This window comes from Capricornis sumatraensis, chromosome 20, assembly GCF_032405125.1.
Source record: "Capricornis sumatraensis isolate serow.1 chromosome 20, serow.2, whole genome shotgun sequence".
In the NCBI taxonomy this organism is placed as follows: domain Eukaryota; kingdom Metazoa; phylum Chordata; class Mammalia; order Artiodactyla; family Bovidae; genus Capricornis; species Capricornis sumatraensis.
The window spans coordinates 19,191,709-19,214,080 of record NC_091088.1 but is presented as its reverse complement, the minus strand read 5'-3'; the positions used below and the strand labels follow the sequence as shown (position 1 = coordinate 19,214,080).

General features: G+C 51.2%; 1 protein-coding gene across 5 annotated transcripts in view; it reads left to right on the top strand.

Annotated features, from left to right (window-relative positions):
• The window catches only part of CA5A (carbonic anhydrase 5A), a 33,080-nt gene that overhangs the window by 2,800 nt on the left and 7,908 nt on the right, over positions 1–22,372 (top strand). For 4 of the 5 annotated variants that reach the window (XM_068992070.1, XM_068992071.1, XM_068992072.1 and 1 more), the window contains exons 3-6: positions 13,067–13,185; positions 16,113–16,208; positions 16,338–16,400; positions 20,364–20,519. In XM_068992070.1, coding sequence (XP_068848171.1) covers positions 13,067–13,185; positions 16,113–16,208; positions 16,338–16,400; positions 20,364–20,519 — 434 coding nt within the window. The remainder of the gene's footprint in view (positions 1–13,066; positions 13,186–16,112; positions 16,209–16,337; positions 16,401–20,363; positions 20,520–22,372) is intronic. The other variant, XM_068992073.1, reaches the window with a different exon arrangement.

Genomic DNA, 22,372 nt, shown 5'->3' with positions numbered 1-22,372 from the left:
AGCTGGTGATGCTGACCAGCTATGTTGGTGTCACACCACTGGGGGATGAAAGGGAACAATGCGGTCCTCCCCTAGGGGTTACATTCCAGGGGCTGGAAGGAAGAAACTGGGAGCAAATAAAACATAAATACATTGCACTCAGAGGAGAAGAGCAGAGTGGGGTGGAGGAGAGAGGCATGGAGGTGGGAAGTCCTGGAAGGAGAGGAGGAAGAATTGTGGCCAGGCGTCCAGGGTCTGGGAACCTCATTGGTCCTCGCTCAGAGTGAGATGGGCAGTGACGTGGCTGACATCCAGCTGCTTCAGGAAGAGGTGGGGAGCGGGGTCGAGCAGGAGGCTGTGTGGAGTGCTGGTGATGGAGGCTGCGGGGCAGGGCTCAGCATCCTCCCAAGAAATCTGGTGACCATCTCACTGAAGCCTCACTGGGATGCCTTACAAGTGTAGGGTGGGGACTCTGTAGGTTTGGGAAGTTTCCTTCCACTGCTGTTTTACTTGGCAAGATTGGCTGTACTGGAATTTTTTCAGCACCTAGACACATCATCATAAGCCTTGTTTATGCTAACTGTGTTCTCTCTCTGGGAATAAGGAATTTATGACAGGCAGAGGATGCTCATGTGACGAGCCCCCAGTGAAAACATGGAGCATCAAATCTCCCGTGGGCACCCCTGGTGGGCAGTGCACCACATGTGTTGTCATAGCTTGTTGCTAGGATTCAGGGCATCCCTTGGCACTCCAGAAAGGACCCTGGAAGCCTGGTCTCCTCCAGACACGGCCTCGCCCTATGCTGATGTTGCTTGCATCCTTTCTCTGTAATACGTCTTAGCCATGCTTATGACTTAGTGTGCCAACTTTTCTCTGTCTTTGTTGGTCTGTTCCAAGACTAGATTCCAAAGGAGCAGCTAAAATTGGCTTTTCAGGTTTAATATGCTTTGTATTAATTTTTTTTTTCTCAATTTTGTGCAGCAACTTTAAAAAACAGACTCTACCTGAGTTCTGGGAGTTGTCCTAGGGAACCGTCAAACCTGTAGACCCCCAACGCAGCCCCCAGACCCAAGCCCTCTCCAGGCCAGCCCTCGGTCCACCTCCTCCCATACGCCTAGTAGTCGTGTTCACTAACCCATCACCCCGGTGAGGACGTGAACGCCACAAGGGGAGGATCACTCTCACTGGACACTGCAGGTGCTCAATAAATTGGAGGATAAACCATGAATGAAAAGTTAAAGGTATGAATGAGCCAGGCAGAGGGACTGGTCGGTGAGGGAAGGCTCAGCCTGACCCTCCCCGACTGTGATGGACCAATGGTGCAACAGGGGACAGGAGCCCTTTTTCCCTGTGCCGGGCCCTGTGTGCTTCTCACACATCGTGACTCAGTTTTCTACATGGTGTCCATAGTGTATATATGTCAATCCCAATCTCCCGATTCATCCCACCTCCCCTTCCCCACTTTGGTGTCCATATGTTTGTTCCCTCTGTCTGTGACTCTTTTTCTGCTTTGCAAATAAGATCATGTACATCATTTTTCTAGATTCTACATATATGCGTTAGTGTACGATATTTGTTTTTCTCTTTCTGACTTACTTCACTCGGTATGACAATTTCTGGGTCCATCCACATCTCTACAAATGGCACTATTTCATTACTTTCTATGACTGGGTAGTATTCCATTGTCTACATGTACCAAATCATCTTTTTCCACTCATTGATCAATAGACATTTAGGTTGCTCAACACAGCATTTTTTTTTTTTTAATATATTTTGGAGTGGCTTTTTTTTTTTTTTAGTGCCTTCCATTTTATTTTTTTGTATAAACTCATTTATTTATTTTAACTGGAGAATAATTACTGTACGATATTGTGATGATTTTCGCAGTGCATCAGCATGAATTGGCACAGGTGTGCATGTGTCCCCACATCCTGAACATGACATCCCACCTCCCTCCCCACCCAATCCCTCTGGATGGTCCCAGAGCACTGGCTTTGGGTACCCAACCTAATGCATCATCAGCTCAGCAGTTTTAAAGGCCAGGTAAGGGAGAAGTGTCTCAGGGTCTGTGATCAGCTTGTGCACAATTCTCTGATCAGCTGGTGATGATAAACCCTTAGGCTCCAGCAGGTCTGGGAACTGTGTGTTCAATTCAGTTCAGTCAGTTCAGTTGCTCAGTTATGTCTGACTCTTTGCAACCCCATGCACTGGAGCATGCCAGGTCTTCCTGTCCATTACCAATTCCCAGAGCTTGCTCAAATTCATGTTCATTGAGTCGGTGATGCCATCCAACCATCTTACCCTCTGTCATCCCCTTCTCCTCCTGCCTTTAGTCTTTCCCAGCATCAGGATCTTTTCCAGTGAGTCAGCTCTTTGCACCAGGTGGCCAAAGTACTGGAGCTTCAGCTTCAGCGTCAGTCCCTCCAATGAATATTCAGAACTGATTCCCTTTAGGACTGACTGATTGGATCTCCTTGCAGTCCAAGGGACTCTCAAGAGTCTTCTCCAACACCACAGTTCAAAAGCATCAATTCTGTGGCGCTCAGCCTTCTTTATGGTCCAGCTCTCATATCCATACAAGACTACTGGAAAAACCATAGCCTTAACTAAGCGGATCTTTGGTGGCAAAGTAATGTCTCTGCCTTTTAATATGCTGTCTAGTCATTGATCTGTTGCTTTTCTTGGTCATTGCTTTTCTTCTAAGGAGCAAGCGTCTTTTAATTTCATGGCTGCAGTCACCATCTGCAGTGATTTTGGAGCCCAAGAAAATAAAGTCTGACACTGTTTCCATTGTTTCCCCCATCTATTTGCCGTGAAGTGATGGGACCAGAGGCCATGATCTTTGTTTTCTGAATGTTGAGCTTTAAGCCAACTTTTTCACTCTCCTCTTTCACTTTCTTCAAGAGGCTCTTTAGTTCTTCACTTTCTGCCATAAGGGTGGTGTCATCTGCATATCTGAGGTTATTGATATTTCTCCCACAATCTTGATTCCAGCTTATGCTTCATCAAGCCCAGCGTTTCTCATGATGTACTCTGCACATAAGTTAAATAAGAAGGGTGACGATATACAGCCTTGATGTACTGCTTTCCCTATTTGGAACCAGTCTGTTGTTCCATGTCGAATTCTAACTGTTGCTTCCTGACCTGCATACAGATTTCTCAAGAGGCATAAAATATGAAAAACTCCAAAGGTCACTTTGGACTTTTGTGTGTGTATTGTTAAGATACATTTGACAAAATAATTCTGATTCCCCAGGGGAAAGGGGCTGGTGGTTGAGCTTGGTACTCACTCTGCCCCCTGGTTGGCAGAGCAACCAACACCCTGACCGAGATCCTCACCAAGATCACATGCCGGGGACGTGTGAGTCCAGGGGAAATCTTGGCACTGTTTCTCGAAGGGGGAAGGTGTGCTGGACAGACAGACATGCAAACACTCCCTTTCACAATCACTCCCATTGGATGAATGACAGCACGCCACAGACAGACCCCGCAGTGGAGGCTCTGAGCATCTTCATTCTATGTAAGGAGGAGGCTGGGGGCAGGGCCGGAGGGGTCTGGTTCAAGTCCAATTCCCCCTGATCCTAAAGCCAGCATTGCATCACTGTGTCAGCTGAGTACTGACATGTCCAGGCACGGCTGGTCAGAACCCTGCCTCCCCCAACTCTTCCTTCCTCTGAGCGAATTTTTTCCAGGAGAGGGATTCCCAAATGGGGGACGATGGCGCCTGCAGCATGGGCCGTTCCCCGGCAGAGCAGCACAAGGGGCAGCACCTCGATCCCCACGACTGCCGCGTCGGGCCCCCGCTGATGGTCATCACCCTGTTTCAGTCACTCATGTTGGGTGAGCCTGCCTGGAGCAGGAGAGAGCCGAGAGGGGAGGACCCCGGGGTACTGGGGAGGAGAGAGTCACACTCCCCAATTCTGAGAGCCCCCACCTTGCGGTTGAACCTGGGCTGACCCTGGCCCCTCTGATTCTGATCGCTCTCAAATTGAAGACTCTTGCACCCTGTTGGAGCCAGGCCTCTGCCTTGACCGGGTCCTGACCCCCGGTTTCTGGCTCCTCCACTCCTTCTCAGCCTGGCTTGAAGGGCCCCACCCTGTCCTGCCACAGACCAAAAGAAATATCTGGGTGTCTCTCCCCGGCCATATAAATTAGTTGGATAATTCCCCCCGTGGCCTGTGTCCACACCCGCCAATCTGCTTTCACTTTACTTGTCATTTTCCCCAAAGCCCAGTTTCCTCTGCCTTTCTCTCCTGCTCAATTTCACATGCTGCTCCCGCCCTCCAGCCTTGAGCCCCCTCAGTTCAGACTTGTTGTCTTCTTTGTTCACCTCGAATGGAAATTGGGAGCTGCCTGGAGCAGAGGAAATGGAAAATGCAGCTGAAAGACGGGAAGAGCTCAAAAAAGTTCTGCAGTAAGAAAATGAAAATCATTTTCTTGGGAGTGAGACACTCCCATGATTTTTTTTTTTTTTTTTAACGCATAGACAGAAAGGGAAAGCCTCGGGGCAGGAAGGGAGGTGAGTGGAGAAGGACATGGTGCAGAAGTGACCATGCACAAAACGTTCACGTTGGTCAGGTCACGCCAGCAGGTCAACGTAGGAGCCCCAGAGACTCAGAGCTGAGGCTGAGGGCGCTGGGGTTCCACGGGGTGAGGGACAGCCGTGCTTGAGATCAAGGCCCGCCAGCAACGATGAGCAACAGAGCTGGAGCCAGTGGTTCTTTCCAAGGAATGTGCGGCTGAAGGCCAGAGAAGGAAAGCTGCCGGGAGGAAGGAACACAGCGCCGGCTCCAAACAGACTCGTGGTCACACCCCACAAGCCCCTCACAGGCCAGGCCCCCCTCATCTCAGCTCCCAAGAGACCCTCTTCTTAAGGAGTGACAGCGCCACTTCTACCCGATGGGCAGTATAGGTGCAGAAAATGGGGTTGAAGGTCAAGGGCCAAAGGCCACAGGTAGATCCTGCCGCTCCGCTCCTTGTGGAGGCGCCGGTGTTCTCTGAACCAGGTCCTAGCTTATCACCTGCAGTGACTTCTCTACCGCCGACAAGTGCATTTGAATGCCTGTTACGTGAGTGTTGGAGAAGGAAATGGCAACCCACTCCAGTACTCTTGCCTGGAAAATCCCATGGACAGAGGAGCCTGGGAGGCTGCAGTCCATGGGGTCGCTGAGGGTCAGACATGACTGAGCGATGTCACTTTCACTTTTCACTTTCCTGCACTGGAGAAGGAAATGACAACCCACTCCAGTGTTCTTGCCTAGAGAATCCCAGGGACAGGGGAGCCTGGTGGGCTGCCGTCTATGGGGTCGCACAGAGTCGGACACGACTGAAGTGACTTAGAAGTAGCAGTAGCAGTAGCAGTACGTGAGTGTGTGAATCCGGGTGTACTTTTCAAGGCATTTAGTTCCACCTGCCCCTGTGCAGGAGGCCAGGGCGGCTCTGCCTGCCTCATCCTCTGCATCTCCAGCACTTAGCAGAAACTGTGGCACATTGTAGGAACTCAGTGCATATATGTTGAATGAATGAATGATTTTCCCTTCTTATGCTTTGTTGCTGGCCGAACCCCCTCTGAAGGACACTTTCTTAAAATACATTTATCCCTCAAAGTCTTTACATGCAGGTCCTATCTTGGGGGTAATAGTGGCTGTTTCTGACGACAGCAAATCTCCACCTTGATGATGAAGATGGCGACCATGATGTTAATAATAACAGTGAGACAGTAACAATAACAGAAGGTGCTCCCACTGCTGGAGCTCCTCCCGGTGCCAGGGGCCAGGCCAGGAGACATTTTGTAAGGGCCAGACGCATTCTGATGGGGAAGGCGTCATCGTCATTGCGCAGATGTCAGGTCTGAGGTGCAGAGGAATAAGACCACTGTGCAGAGAGACGCTGCTTGGAAGCAGGGGCTGTGCTCATGCTTGCCTGGCTTCAGACCCAGAGTCGATATGCAGTGATCCCAGAGGTTAGGTCCCCAAGAGCAACCTGATCCGCCGCACTTCTGGATTTTGGAATTCTGGGGTGGGGTTTGCCCCTTAGTGCTGGCCCCAAGTTGTGGCTTCTGCTTACCTGGAGAGAATGACAAAGATCTCCCTGATCCAGAGAACACTTGGAGCATCAGATCATCAGATGCGCTAAGATGTTAAATCCCAGGGGGGCGCCGAGAACAGGCTGATCCTCAGTGCCACTGAGTTATTTGCAGTTCTAAGTATTAGTCGCTCAGTTACGTCTGACTCTTTGCAATCCCATGGACTATAGCCCGCCAGGCTCCTCTGTCCATGGGATTTTCCAGGTGAGAATACTGGAGTGGGCAGCCATTCCCTTCTCCAGGCAATCTTCCTGACCCAGGGATCGAACCTGGGTCTGCCACACTGCAGGCAGATTCTTTACCATCTGAGCCACCAGAGAAACCTGGCCATTCTAAGTAGAACATCTCAAACTGATACCATTGAGTTATTTGCAGTTTTGATTAAATAGAACATCTCAAACTGATACCATTGAATTATTTGCAGTTTTGATTAAATAGAACATCTCAAACTGTTCTCAGAATTATTTTAAGCCTTAAAACAACTGTGCCTGCCAAATGGCCTGTTTATCCTGGTCAAAGCACCAAAGTACTAATAGATGGCTTTTATCAGCAGCTGTTATGAGAACAGAGACAGTAGGTCTGGGCTGGGAGTCAGGCTCCAACATCGCTGTCCTTGGGGATGCAATTCCCCAGCTGTGTATTGAGCACCTGCACCTGGAGCCTGCGGGGGGCGGGAAGGGGGGAGGAGAAGATGGGGGTAGGCGGAGGATGCATGGCCTCCAATCTGTGAACAGTGGCGCTGCTGGTGGAGTCTGGGGCTGGCAAACTAAAAGCCCCCTTGTCACAGATCGGGCTCATCTTTTCAACTGTTTTCTTGAAGGGAGTTACTCTGACACTGTCATTATGAAAAGTCACTAAGATTATTATTATTATTATTATGGTTTCCAAGGCAAACCATTCAATATCACAGTAATCCAAGTCTATGCCCCAACCAGTAACACTGAAGAAGCTGAAGTTGAACAGTTCTATGAAGACCTACAAGACCTTTTAGAACTAACACCCAAAAAAAGATGTCCTTTTCATTACAGGGGACTGGAATGCAAAAGTAGGAAGTCAAGAAACACCTGGAGTAACAGGCAAATTTGGCCTTGGAATGCGGAATGAAGCAGGGCAAAGACTAATAGAATTTTCCCAAGAAAATGCACTGGTCATAGCAAACACCCTCTTCCAACAACACAAGAGAAGACTCTACACATGGACATCACCAGATGGTCAACACTGAAATCAGATTGATTATATTCTTTGCAGCCAAAGATGGAGAAGCTCTATACAGTTAACAAAAACAAGAGCAGGAGCTGACTGTGGCTCAGATCATGAACTCCTTATTACCAAATTCAGACTCATATTGTAGAAAGTAGGGAAAACTGCTAGACCATTCAGGTATGACCTAAATCAAATCCCTTATGATTATACAGTGGAAGTGAGACATAGATTTAAGGGCCTAGATCTGATAGATAGAGTGCCTGATGAACTATGGAATGAGGTTTGTGACATTGTACAGGAGACAGGGATCAAGACCATCCCCATGGAAAAGAAATGCAAAAAAGCAAAATGGCTGTCTGGGGAGGCCTTACAAATAGCTGTGAAAAGAAGAGAGGCGAAAAACAAAGGAGAAAAGGAAAGATATAAGCATCTGAATGCAGAGTTCCAAAGAATAGCAAGAAGAGATAAGAAAGCCTTCTTCAGTGATCAATGCAAAGGAAAAGAACAGAATGGGAAAGACTAGAGATCTCTTCAAGAAAATTAGAGATACCAAGGGAACATTTCATGCAAAGATGGGCTCGATAAAGGACAGAAATGGTATGGACCTAACAGAAGCAGAAGATATTAAGAAGAGGTGGCAAGAATACACAGAAGAACTGTACAAAACGATCTTCACAACCCAGATAATCACAATGGTGTGATCACTCATCTAGAGCCAGACATCCTGGAATGTGAAGTCAAGTGGGCCTTAGAAAGCATCACTACGAACAAAGCTAGTGGAGGTGATGGAATTCCAGTTGAGCTCTTTCAAATCCTGAAAGATGATGCTGTGAAAGTGCTGCACTCAATATGCCAGCAAATTTGGAAAACTCAGCAGTGGCCACAGGACTGAAAAGGTCAGTTTTCATTCCAATCCCAAAGAAAGGCAATGCCAAAGAATGCTCAAACCACTGCACAATTGCACTCTTCTCACATGCTAGTAAAGTAATGCTCAAAATTCTCCAAGCCAGGCTTCAGCAATACATGAACCATGAACTTCCAGATGTTCAAGCTGGTTTTAGAAAAGGCAGAGGAACCAGAGATCAAACTGCCAACATCCACTGGATCATGGAAAAAGCAAGAGAGTTCCAGAAAAACATCTACTTCTGCTTTATTGACTATGCCAAAGCCTTTGACTGTGTGGATCACAATCAACTGTAGCAAATTCTGAAAGAGATGGGAATACCAGACCACCTGACCTGCCTCTTGAGAAATCTACATGCAGGTCAGGAAGCAACAGTTAGAACTGGACATGGAACAACAGACTGGTTCCAAATAGGAAAAGGAGTACGTCAAGGCTGTATATTGTCACCCTGCTTATTTAACTTCTATGCAGAGTACATCATGAGAAACACTGGACTGGAAGAAGCACAAGCTGGAATCAAGATTGCTGGGAGAAATATCAATCACCTCAGATATGCAGATGACACCACCCTTATGGCAGAAAGTGAAGAGGAACTCAAAAGCCTCTTGATGAAAGTGAAAGCGGAGAGTGAAAAAGTTGGCTTAAAGCTCAACATTCAGAAAATGAAGATCATGGCATCCGGTCCCATCCCTTCATGGGAAACAGATGGGGAAACAGTGGAAACAGTGTCAGACTTTATTTTGGGGGGCTCCAAAATCACTGCAGATGGTGATTGCAGCCATGAAATTAAAAGACACTTACTCCTTGGAAGAAAAGTTATGACCAACCTAGATAGCATATTCAAAAGCAGAGACATTACCTTGCCAAAAAAGGTCCGTCTAGTCAAGGCTATGGTTTTTCCTGTGGTCATGTACGGATGTGAGAGTTGGACTGTGAAGAAGGCTGAGTGCCAAAGAATTGATGCTTTTGAACTGTGATGTTGGAGAAGACTCTTCAGAGTCCCTTGGACTGCAAGGAGATCCAACCAATCCATTCTGAAGGATATCAGCCCTGGGATTTCTTTGGAGGGAATGATGCTGAAGCTGAAACTCCAGTACTTTGGCCACCTCATGCGAAGAGTTGACTCATTGGAAAAGACTCTGATGCTGGGAGGGATTAGGGGCAGGAGGAGAAGGGGACGACAGAGGATGAGATGGCTGGATGGCATCACGGACTCGATGGACGTGAGTCTGAGTGAACTCCGGGATTTGGTGATGGACAGGCAGGCCTGGCATGCTGTGATTCATGGTGTCGCAAAGAGTCTGGCACGATTGAGAGACTGAACTGAACTGAACTGAAGATTATTTTATCCAGGGTGGCTGCCAGTTGTTTCAAAACAACCCAGTTGTTTTAAACTGAGTTCCTAATTTTGCTAAAGAAAGGACAAGTGTTCAGCTTGAACTCCTCTACAAAAGCCAAGGGCTGGACTTTCAAGCAGGCCTGGGTTGGGGTCGCTGGTGGACCTGGCGCAGGTGACTAGGCTCCTGTGAGTCTCAATTTTCTCATCTTGAAATTGGGCCAGCAGTAGCTGTTTGCAGGGTCATTGTGAGGGGCGGTTACTGGGGAAGGTGGGGGCTGTGCACAATACTTAGTGTATAGCAGGCATTCGGCAAGGGCTGACTCACCCGTGAATGGCACTTGGAGCACGGGCTGGCTGTCCACCAGGCATGACAGGTGGGGGTGAGCAGTGCCAGGACACAGGAGATGCTGACCGTTGAGAACCGACGGGACCCTATCCTCAGTCAGCCGCATCATCCCATCGCAGAGATGAGTGCTGTAGCTGCTTGCTCTGTGTCCTTTGGTGCTTCCAGAAGACCAGGTGTTCTGCTAAGAAGTTTGTGTTTAATCCTTGCAGCATCCCTATGGAGTAGTTGCTAGGATCCTCCCCATTTTACAGGTGTGGAGACTGAGGCTAGGAGCAGTGTGGTAACTGGACCGAGATCACTGCGTTTGGAGGTGATGGTGCCAGCACCGACCCAGTGCAAACCCCCGTCCACTGCAACAAAGGACCCTGTTCTCTGGTTTTGAAGTAAATACACCGGTGCCCGGCTCGTAGCTGTCTGTGCCCATCCATCTACCTTTACAGACATGGTTCCAGAGGAGGAGGAGGAAAAGGCTCGAGGTGTAGAAATGGGACACCCGAGCTTGTACCGGAGCAGCTCCTGTACCAGCCGGTGCTGCTTCTCTGCTGAAATGCATGTGAAGGAGGGAGGCCGACAGGCATTGCAGTTACAGGCTCCCGCTGCACCTCCACCGGCCGGCCGCAGGGTGCCGCTGCAGCCCAGCCCAGCACCAACGCTCCTCGCACGGTGCTCTGCTCCCAGTCCACACCTGCAGGTCGCAGAGCTGGCAATGGGCAGCAGCCGCGGGGTGTGCTTGGTCCCAGCCAGAGGTGGCCACCGCCCACTGACAGATGACCACGTGTCGGGGAGGAGAGGCCCTGCCGCCAACAGGAGCTCGTCTTCGCTGTGGCCCGGATTCCAAAGCTGACCTCCGTCCACAGTCTCTTCCTTAAGTGGCTGCCTCTTTGGGAAGCAGGCAGGAGGGAGGCCCCTTGTGAGAGGCTAGCCTTGGAGGGTTCTGTGGGCAGCTGGATGCGGAAGGCAGGGGAGCAAGTGGGGCATGAGGTGGGGAGCAACCGTGGGCCGTGGGCCCTGGGCCCTGGTCCAGGCCTGGCTGGAGGACGACCTTGGGAAAGTCCTCACCTGCCAGAGGAGGGGGCGATGCCCATGCCCAGCCCCCTTCCCACTCCCCACTCTCTGCTGGTGACCACCAGCATGCAGGGAGTTTTCTACAAGGTTAGTTTTGGCCGGTCTAGCCAGTGCCAGCTCATGGTGAGTTTGTGCCTCATATAGTTGGTGTCGCTCTCTCTGGAGACCTTATGTGGTGTCTCCAGAGTCCTCAGATGCTCAAGCTGGAAGGGACCACCAGGACCACCTAGCTAGGAATCTTTTCTTCTTTAATCAGGGAAGAGGCCAAGTCCCTGAAAGGTGGCACGGTGTGTGGTTGCTGGCATCATTGTCACCATCTGATGACTGCACATAAAGAGGCCATCCTGCCAACACTGCTCTTCTCACAGGTGGGACAGCTGAGGCTCCAAGAGGCTGAGCAACTTGGTCAAGGTCACACAGCACATGCACGGGTTAGTGCCTTTTGGTGACCCCACGTGTCTGCTGGCCAGGGCTGCCACCTCCCCTGCCATCAGAAATGGCACAAAAGTCCCACCACCGGTATTGGCGTAATTTCCCTAGGTGATGTTTTGTGCCCAAGGCCTGGGTTTGGGTGTCAGACCTGATGTTGAATCCTACCTCTCGTCGCCAGGATAACCGGAAACCTCTTTGACCTCTCCTAATAAATTGAAAAACTACACAAGGAACTTTCCTGGTGGTCCAGTGGTTAAGACTCTGAGCTTCCACTGCAGGGGGCATGGGTTCGATCCCTGGTCAGGGAACTAGGATCCTACAAGCCAAGAGGTGCAGCCAAAAAAACAAAAACTGCACAAAACTACAGAAGCCGGTCAGCTCAAGTATCCTGACTCCTTGAAAGAAAACACCACCCCTTTGTATTTCCAGCCACAGAAAACCCAGTGAATCTTGTAATCTGATCCCAGCAAGGAGGTTCCCTGCCTATAGAAAGGCTCCTCCTGACCCGCTGACTCAGGCTTCATGATTTACTGTGTTTTTATATAATAACTTGTGAAGCAAAGAGTTCCTTCTCTGTGTGCATTTAAAGTGAGATAGAATGTGTGTGTTCAGGAGAATGAAGTCATGGACTCTTATGACGAGGTGCCCATAGCAATGTCCTGGAGCTGCGTGAGCACAGATCAAGCGCAGAATCGTGGGCTGAGTCTGTTGTCTGGTTCATGGTTCAGTGCCTTCTGCTACCAACACCTTCAGAGGCAAAAGCATTCAGAAAGCACCCTGAGCCCGGTAGTATCTGACACTTGCAATAGCATCTGTTGCGTCACTAAATATTTTCCCTGCTTTTGCTGCATGGAGGAGCTGATACCAGCAACCCCTCACCCCCTCCCCACACTCTGCCAGTGTCTTCCAGACTCATCCCAGGATCCCAGCATCCCAGGGCACTCACCTCAAACACGGGTGGGATGTCCAGCAGTTACCATTACATTCTTGCACTTGGTGGTGGAGCTCTGTTAGGAAAGCGCAGCTGGAGACGGGCTAAACCCTGTGCATCCGAGCCCTGCCCCACCCCCGTGAGCTCGTTCGAATGCAGGCTCCCAGCCCCGGCCCTGGACCTCTGGGGCCCACAGTTCAGGGATGAGCCCCCGTGCGTCACGATCACAGCTCTTGGGGAGGCTCTCCGGGGATCTGGAGTGACTTAGACAGTGGTCATGTGGTGAGGCTGGACCGAGCAGGGGCTGCCTGGAGATCAGCCCTGGCGGGAAAGTAGCGCCTTGTAGCTCAGAATTTGTGTATTTAAACATCTTGCTCATTGCATATTAGCTTATGAAATTGTTTGGTGATAGAATTCTGTCTGCCATTCTTTCATTCAAAAGACATCTCTCTCTGTCTCTCTTTTTTGACTAAAGGCAAGTTGAAAAGTCTTACAGGACTGGCACACATCTCAGAAATGGTTTTTCTTGCCTTCCTGCTGCCTGCCTGACTGCCATCTGGTGGCAGCTCTGGACTCTGCATCTCTCCCGGGTTCCCCATGAGTCACTGGGGCCCACCGGGGCCAGGTGACTTGGGACAGACAAGCTCCTACCTTTCAGCTTGGGGTTTCAGCAACACGGATCTCTCAAGAGTGACAGAGTGTGACCTCAGTGTCGTCGGGGTCACAGAAGCTCCACAGTCTGACAAGCAGACTAACACCATGTCCACGGCTTCACTTTCCAGGAATCAGCGGTGGCCCCTTGGAAAACCACTACAGACTAAAGCAGTTCCACTTCCACTGGGGAGCAGTGAACGAGTGGGGCTCAGAGCACACGGTGGACGATCACGTGTACCCCGCAGAGGTTCGTAGCAGCTAATATGTGGGGGCTTCCCGAGGGCCTCGGTCACCTGAGGTCAAGTGACCAAGCATCCTGGTTGCTCAGAAAGGATTTCCTGGGACATGGAACTCAATGCTCAAGCCAGAACCATTGGCCACCCCGTCCATTCACTCTCAGGACTATCCTTAAGGGGAGAGTAACGTTAGCACTTTCACTGAGTGAAGGAAGAGACTGGGGTTCTGAGTGGCACTGTAACTTGCCAGAGTCAGAAGGCTGGGTTTCAGGAGACAGTCTGTGCCCTTAGCTCAGCCTCGCTTGAGGCTGGTCCACTGGGGACAAGCTACCTGTCCTTAGAGGCATTCGAGGCCTTTTACTGAGAATAGAAAATCTTTACAATAGAAATTACCCCCTTAAAACAAAGTGATATTTGGGACATTCCAAAATGGGAGTCAGTAAAGCAAAGGAGCAGAGACAAAGGTCAGGAATTGAGTTTGAGGTGGCAAGTGGGGCCTTATAGATGCCCCCCCCCAATATTTTATTATGAAATTTTTCCAACTTACCCCCTCCAAAAAAAAAAAGAACTGCGCAGTGAGAACCCGTAAAGTCGCTCGCCATATAGATCCTGTGTTGATATTTGCCGTGTTCACTCTATTTCACCCCCATCCACCCACCAACCACCCGGCTTTCTGATGCATTTCAAGTTCTGGACTGTCTCTGTCGCCATCATTATGGAAGTAATACTATAGAACCAGAGTCCAGTCAGACCAAAACCTAAACATTGCTGTGATCACACAGCCAGAGGTGGCCTCTGGGGACAGTTGATAATTAGGGAGTGACATTATCGCTCCAACAATTAGTGATTGTTATAACTTCCCTGGCGGCTCAGAGGGTAAAGCGTCTGCCTACAATGTGGGAAACCCGCGTTCGATCCCTGGGTCGGGAAGATCCCCTGGAGAAGGAAATGGCAACGCACTCCAGTACTCTTGCCTGGAAAATCCCATGGACTGAGAAGCCTGGTAGGCTACAGTCCATGGGGTCGCAAAGAGTCGGACATGACTGATCGACTTCACTTTCACTTTCATAACTGCACACATTTTTACAAATATAACAAAAATGAAGGAATAGCGGCTTGTAACACACCTGCTTTCAGCAAGCCACGTTTCTCTCAATCACTGTGCTCCTGCTCCTTGGTCTTCAATGAGCAGCTATTTCAACAGAGGAATTTGCTGCAATGTGCTCATCTAGGAGTCGGACACGACGGAGCGACCTCACTTTCCCTTTTCACTTTCATGCACTGGAGAAGGAAATGGCAACCCACTCCAGTGTTCTTGCCTGGAGAATCCCAGGGACGGGGGAGCCTGGTGGGCTGCCGTCTATGGGGTCGCACAGAGTCGGACACGACTGAAGCGACTGAGCAGCAGCAGCAGGAACCAGGTCAGAGCTTGGGACCCACCAGAGCCTGACTGTCCCTGAGTCAGGTGGGCAGGGGCTGTGAGGCCGTGCTGGCCATGCCACTGGCCCCGGTTGGAACAGGCCATTTCCTATGGGGTTTGGAAGGCAAGGCCAGCCCCCTACAGCAGGGTCTGAGAAGGAGGTAGGCTCTGGGCGGGGCCCCGAGATTTCTTCTATTTCTGGAAGACCCCACAGGACAGTGGGTAGGGAGTTCCAGGTGAGACATGGGAGGACAGAGGGAACCCACACCACCCTCATGGTCCCCAGTTTGTATGGTCAGGAACAATGGGACTTGTTGGCAGTGAGGTGCCACCTGGGCCCAGCACCCCAGCAGGGCCCCCCATGTCCTCAAGTCCATCAGCCGACTGGGGGAGGGTCTTGCCGAGGTTGAGAGGCTGGAGGCCTCTCTGTACCGAGTCCTCATGGTCTCAAGGCCTGGGTCAGGGTTCAGAGAGGCCTCCACCACCGCATACGCTGCAGCAGGAAATGCCAACACTCAGGCCCCGTCCCGGTTCCATCACGCAGAACCCAGGGGTCCTGGCTCTGCCTCCTGCTCACCAGTGCCCCAGGTACGCCCATTCCCCCAGCCATTCCCTGCTGATTTAAATCCCTATCATCTGGCCAGCTGTGATGCTAAGTTCAGACTTAGGAAAACCAGTGGAAGGTGTGAAGAATAAGGAATTCAGGAAAGGGTGACAGAAAAAGTGCCATTTGGATGGTGTACTCACATTTAAAATTATCCTCTGTTTATCTGAAACTCAGTTTCAACTGAGAGTCCTCTGTGTGATCTGGCAGCCCTGGTTCAAGGCTGTCCGTGTGTGTGTGTGTACTTAGTTGCTCAGTCGTGTCGGACTCTCTGCCACCCCATGGACTGTAGCCCACCAGGCTCCTCTGTCCATGGGATTCTCCAGGCAAGAGTACTGGAGTGGGCCACCATGCCCTCCTCCAGGGGATCTCCCCAAACCAGGGGTCGAACCCAGGTTTCCCACATTGTAGGCAGATTCTTTACCATCTGAGCCACCAGGGAAGCCTGAGCTATCTGAGTGGTAGCAAATAACCTAACCACCTGTGTATGTTTGACAGAGTTAAAGCGAGCCTCCTTTCTTTCCCCCTGAGAACTAAGGCTCTGCTTTCCAGGGTTTGAGTGAGCCTGGTCTGGGCGAGGTGGCACTAGTGGTAAAGAACCCTCTTACAGGAGACGTAAGAGACATGGGTTTGATCCCTGGGTGGGGAAGATCCCCTGGTGGAGGGCATGGCAACGCACTCCAGTATTCTTGCCTGGAGAAGCCCATAGACAGAGGAGCCTGGTGGGCTACAGTCCACAGAGTTGCAAAGAGTCAGACATGACTAAAGCGGCTTAGCACACATGCACGCACATGCACAGGCTGGGCGACCCGGCCTGCAGCCGTGAACTCACAACAGCCGCACAGAGAGGAGCGAGAATTCGCTTCTGGCCTCTGCTACCTGGTGACGGGGGACTCTCTCCTCCTGGGTTCCAGCTGCACTTGGTTCACTGGAATGCTGTGAAATACCAGAACTACACAGATGCCGTGATGGGAGCTGACGGCTTGGCCGTGGTAGGCGTATTTTTAAAGGTAAGTGGGCCGGGGCGCATCTATCCTAGTGAGACCTGCTTTCTAGGCATGGTCTCCTTAGGATGACATGTGCTTGTCACCCTGTCCCCGGCCCTGTCACGTGACCACTCCCCGTGCCACGCTGTGCAGCTGGGGGCCCGCCACAAGGAGCTGCAGGAGCTGGTGACAGTTTTGCCAGACATAAAGCACAAGGTAAGCTGCGCACTTTGAAATCAGCATAACCAAAAGAGCAAAATTGCTTAGAGTGATGGCTCCTTTGCAAAGAAAAACAAATAAACTAGCTGGGAGAGAGGAGCAGTGCTGAGGGAGTCAGTCCGGTCCTGAACCTGGGGCTCCCTGGGGCTGATGCCAGCTGTCTCCAGCTGGCTCACCCACTTGAACCTGTTCCTGTTATTCCCAAGTCCTCCCCACTGGGTGTAACGGTGTATCCCAATACTCAGCCACTCAGGCATCATCTTGAAGATTTTTGCCTCATCTGCCGCCAGTAGTACTATTAGTTATATAGTATTTTTCATGAGATTAATCCACTTCAAAATTTTTAGTCTTGTCCCAGGCAACAACCTCAACCAAGTGATAATGTTAGTTTTAAAACCAATTGAAATGAATTCCCAACTATGGCCATTTAAGAATGTCCACCAGCAAGCCACCTGGCCTCCTTAGGGCCAGCCCCATCCTGGGAAAAGAGGGAGGTGGGGTGAGGGGGTCCCATCCAGACCCAGCACAGCCCAACAGTCAGCACGGCCAGCAAGGTACCAGCTGAGAGAGGACTTTGATGGAGAAATGGAAATTCCTATACAACCTACAGTTTATTTGTTCAGTGCCGAACAAAAGAATTCAGAGAGGGAAGGAGTCACCACATGGTCCTTGGCCGTGGGGACGGATGGGGCTCTGACGTGTCTTGACAATGGCCAGAGTGACTCCAGGGGGGAGCTGGGGACCGGCCCTTCCTTGGAAGCTTTTCGGGGCCGTTTGATCTGTGCGGCACACTTCCCTTGATGTTGGGCTCCTGGGACCAGAGCAGCTCGCTCCCCCGCTGCCCATGTGCCAGCTCAGGAACTCGGCAAGGTCGAGGTGCTGGGAGCCTCCTCCTTGCTGGTCTGCATCCAGAGTAAACCTGGACTGTTCCCTGCAGCGTCCACCCCCGAGGCGTGGGCCCGCCTCCTGGTGGGAAAGAAAGCTGCTGTGCGGTGCTGTGTGCTAAGGGAACCACGCTTCTCCAAAGGCTCTGAGCAAACACACAGGCGAAAAGGTGCCAGAGGGGGTGGGGAAGGAAGCTGCCGGTCCAGTTCTGGTCCTGATGCTTGTCCCGGGGCCTCAGCTTCCTCAGCTGAAAAATGAGATTTAGAAGCTTAGGAGAGAAAGGCTCCGCCTTGGAGGGCAAGGGTCCACGCCTCGTGGGTCAGGAGAGTGACAGCTTGAGTCACCTGTCAGTCTGCACTCCCTCCTCGTTCCCCAGCGTCTGGGTGGACTTTGCACATTGGTGGCAGTAGGGGTCACCTCCGTGGGGTCCAGCTCTGAGGGACGGGGCAGGCCTCCTGTAGCACCTGAGTCCTGCCGCTGTTTGGTCACATGGCTTTGGGAAGGTCTTTTCTCTCTGTCTTAATCAGTGAAACAGACATAAAGGCTGGTTCTGGAAATCCAAGGTGAGCGCCTCAGAGGGCATCTGGCAGGTCAGCACCTTGGGACCAGGGTCTGGGGGGAGGAGGTCTGAGGGGGTTTGCCTTTCCCCCCACACCTGCTGGTAGGACTTCCTGCATTTTGTCCTGTGTGCATATGTGGCCTGTGCCCTTTAAGAACTGAGTAGAATATATGGGGGAATATTGCTCAGCCAGGTAAAGGAATGAAGCACTGACACCGGCTGCAACAGGGATGGACTTTGAACACGTCATTCTGAGCGAAAGAAGCCAGATGCAGAACTCCTCAGGTTATGTGATGCCATCTCTAGGAAACGTCCAGAAGGGGCAGATCAGGGAGCCTGTGGCGGGGTGGAGGTTAGGGGACGTGACAGCTTAAGAGTCTTTACTGGGGCTCTTTCTCTCTGGAGCTCTGTTTTGACGAACGTGTTCTAGAATTGACTGCGCTGAGGGTTCACATGTCTGTGAACATGCAGCCTTAGGACTGTGCACTTTAGATGGGTGGGCACCACACTACGGGAATGTCGTTTCCATGACGCCCTTTAAAGTCGTTGACTAGACACACTGGTTACAAGCCATCTGCTATCGCTTTCCTCCGTTAGAAGTGTGTTCCACAACGGCAAGGAGTGGGTCCACCCTGTGTGCTCCGGTAGCCCCAGCAGCTAAGACGGGTTTACCGTGGGTGCTCATCGAATAGCTGAGTGGGCAAGTGACATGGAATCCCTCCAGTCACTAGGAACCTGGAGACAAGCTTCTGTCCTTTCTAGAGCATGGAAAGCAAGCCAATGTGAATTCTGAACACGGGGCTCCCAAGCATGGCATGAGCTGACAGAGCAGCCTGGAGCACTAGGCTGTCCTGGTCCATCGAAGCCCCCACCGCCACCGTGAAGAGAAGGAAAATCCTGATACGCATCAGGGAATCCGGCCAGAGCGGCGTGGCCTCCTGCACATGTGTGACTGCGTGACTGTCGTCAGGGAGGGCTGCTTTAAAGAGAGGATCAGCGGCCTCAAAAGTGTGATATTTTCTGGTGTAGCCACTACGGAAAACGGTCTAGTGGTCCCTGAAAAATCTAAACATGGAGTTACCATGGGGTCCCACATTTCTACTTCTGGTATATCCTCGAGTCATTAAAAGCAGGGACTTGAAGAGATGTTTGCACACTTGTGTTTATAGCAGCTTTATTAACAGCACAGATGTGGAAGCAACCCGAGTGTCGGTTAGTGATGATGGACACACAGAACATGGTCCATCGGCATAGTGGAATATTACTTGGCAGTAAAAAGTGGGAAATTCTGGGACTTCCCTGGTGGTCCGGGAGTTAGGACTTCAAGCTCCCAAAGCAGGGGGCCCAAGTTTGATCCCTGGTCAGGGAACTGGATCCCACATGCTACAACAAAGAATTTGCATGCCACAATTAAAGATGCAGCATCTAGTGCAGTTAAATTAAAAAGTAAGTAAACAAATATTTTTAAGAGGAGGGGGGATTCTGACACAGGCCTCAACACAGATGGTCCTAGAGGACATTGTGATGAGTAAGATAAGCCAATTACGAAAGGACAAATCCCATATTATTCCATCTATACAGATCCCTAGAGGAGTCACATTCATAGAGACAGAAAGTAGATGATGAGTGCAAGGGGCTGGGGGAGGAGAGGAGAGCTGGGGGAGGGGAGGAGAGTTGGAGAAGGGAGGAGAACTGGGGGAGGAGAGGAGAGCTGGGGGAGGGGAGGAGAGCTGGGGGAGGGGAAGAGAGCTGGGGGAGGGGAGGAGAGCTGGGGGAGGGGAGGAGAGCTGGGGGAGGGGAGGAGAGCTGCAGACGGGAGGAGAGCTGGGGGAGGGGAAGAGAGCTGGAGAGGGGAGGAGAGCTGGGGGAGGGGAGGAGAGCTGGGGGAGGGGAGGAGAGCTGGGGGAGGGGAGGAGAGCTGGGGGAGGGGAGGAGAGCTGGGGGAGGGGAGGAGAGCTGGGGGAGGGGAGGAGAGCTGCAGAGGGGAGGAGAGCTGGGGGAGGGGAGGAGAGCTGGGGGAGGGGAGGAGAGCTGGGGGAGGGGAGGAGAGCTGGGGGAGGGGAGGAGAGCTGGGGGAGGGGAGGAGAGCTAGTGTGTGATGGGGACAGAGTTTCAGTCTGAAATGCTGAAAACCTTCCACAGGTCGTGGTGTGATGGTTGCACAACAAGGTGAAGGTGCTTAACCCCGCTGAACTGTATGTTTTAAATGGCTAAAATGGCACATTTTGTGTTGTGCGTGTTATTTGACATCAGCCTTGAAGACTGTGATGTTTTCACAGCCAAGGTGTAGGAAACATGAGTAGCTTTAAAAGAAAACAGGCAAACCTGCGTGGACACCCCTGCTCAATGCGGAAGGTCACGTCCTCTTGTTACAGTTTCCAAATGTGGTGCCGTGGCCATGGCCTTTATCCCAGGGATGCACTCTGCTCCAGGCCAGTCACTGAGATGAAGCCGAGCGCGGTGCCCCCTTTCTGGCCTCCTCCACCCACCTAACAGCGCACGGTCTCCTCCCCCAGGACGCGCGAGCAGCCCTGGGTCCCTTCCAGCCCTCCTGCCTGCTGCCTGCCTGCCGGGACTACTGGACGTACCCGGGCTCCCTGACCACGCCGCCACTGTCCGAGTCGGTCACCTGGATCATCCACAAGCAGCCCATCGAGGTGGCTCAGGACCAGGTGAGTGGCACCTGTATCCGGCGCGTGGGGCTTCACGGGGATCCCTCTGTTTTGGCAGTTTCACTGAGACAGTGTGAACGAGCATTGTGGGGTTTCATGCTTTGGTACATTTTTGATGTTCCTTCACAAGGACAATTTCCAGTTGAAATAGGAGCTCGGGGGGTTGAACAGAAGTTCCCAGTATTGCAGCTCTTCTCCTGACCTAGAGATACTGGTGTGTGAGAGGGAGATGGAGATAGAGACAGAGACAGAGAAGGGCGAGAGACAGACAGAGGAGAGAGAAAGAGAGACAGACAGAAACAGAGGCAGAGAGACAGAGATGAAGGGAAATAGACAGAGATGAGAAGGGGGCAGACGGCGGTGGACGAAGGGGAACAGAGGCGGGGACAGACAGTTGCGCTGAGCACCTTCTAATCATAGTGGTCAGCCTCAGGTGTGGTGGGCTTCCCAGATGATAGTCGCTGGGGCAAGGCCGGCACCTGCTCCTTGGTCTCCACTGGGGTAAAGCAGCTTTACAGAACAGAAGTGATATTATCATTGGGACATGGGTCCTTGCTCATTCAGGGACCTCTGTGGGTATTTGCAGATGAGTAAATTAGGCAATAAAGAGGTGTCATAGATGAGTGCTGGAGAGCTGTGAAAGAAGTAGGGTCACTGCAGGAGAAGAGGAGGATAAGGGTTTGTCCCACTTCTTTGGCCGACAGAACAGTAAGAACTCACATTGTGATAAGAAGTCATAGAATATAAACGCCCAGAGAAAATTCCAGAGGAGTTGGATCAGTCAGCTATTGCTGCAAAACGCCACGTAACAAACCACCCCCAAACTCAACAGCTTAAACAAGCATTTATTTTTCCCTACTCACAGATATTTGGGAGCTAGGACACTGTTTTAGCCGAAGTTGGGCGTTGGGTCAGGCCGTGTCTCTCACGGTTCTTGGACCAGTGGCCACCCAGGGCTGCTTCTCATGGCACAAGATAGCAATGAAAAGAAAGGCCAGCTCACACAGGCACATTTATGGCCTCTGCTTGCGTCACAACTGCGCCTATCCTGTTGACGAAAGCAAGTTATGATGGCCAGGCCAAGGCCAGAGGGGCAGAGAGGAGGCAAGTACCTACTTGCTGAGTGATGCCCTAAGCTGTCACACAGAGGTGCACCAAAAAGTTAACCCTGGTTATCCCAGGGTCACAGGTCTGCCGTGGTTCTTATTTTCTTTCTCTTTCTGTATTAAATATTGTGTGTCTGGGTATATGTGTGTGTGTGTTAGTTGCTCAGTCATGTCTGACTCTTTGTGACCCCATGGACTGTAGCCCACCAAGCTCTCCATAAAATTTCCTAGGCAAAAATACTGGAGTGGGTACCCATTCCCTCCTCCGCTGGGATCTTCCCAACCCTGGGATCAAACTCTGGTCTCCTACACTGGCAGGCGAGTTCTTTACAGTCTGAAGCAGTAGATATTACTCATATACTTTTTTCAAGTTGAAGTATCTTTTTCTCTGGGAATGTCCAGAATCTGGAGAAAGTCTGTCTGTCTAGAGCAGAGTTCCGAGATGACAACTGTGCAACAGGCATGCTCCTCTTGCCCAGCCTCTGCCCGGGACAGACATTTATAATTGATCACAGCAGCATTCACCACCTTTGTTTCGGCTATGCACTTCCTGAGGGCTCTCGATGAGCACTTGGATGTCCTTCCAGCCTTTTGCTTCTGTAAAACATCCTCTTATTTAAAAGTCATGAGATGGGACTTCCCTGGTGGTCCAGTGGCCGAGACTCCACACTCCCAATGCAGGGCGTCAGGGTTCAATCCCTGTTCAGGGAACTCAATCCCACACGCCACAACTAAAGATCCTGCATG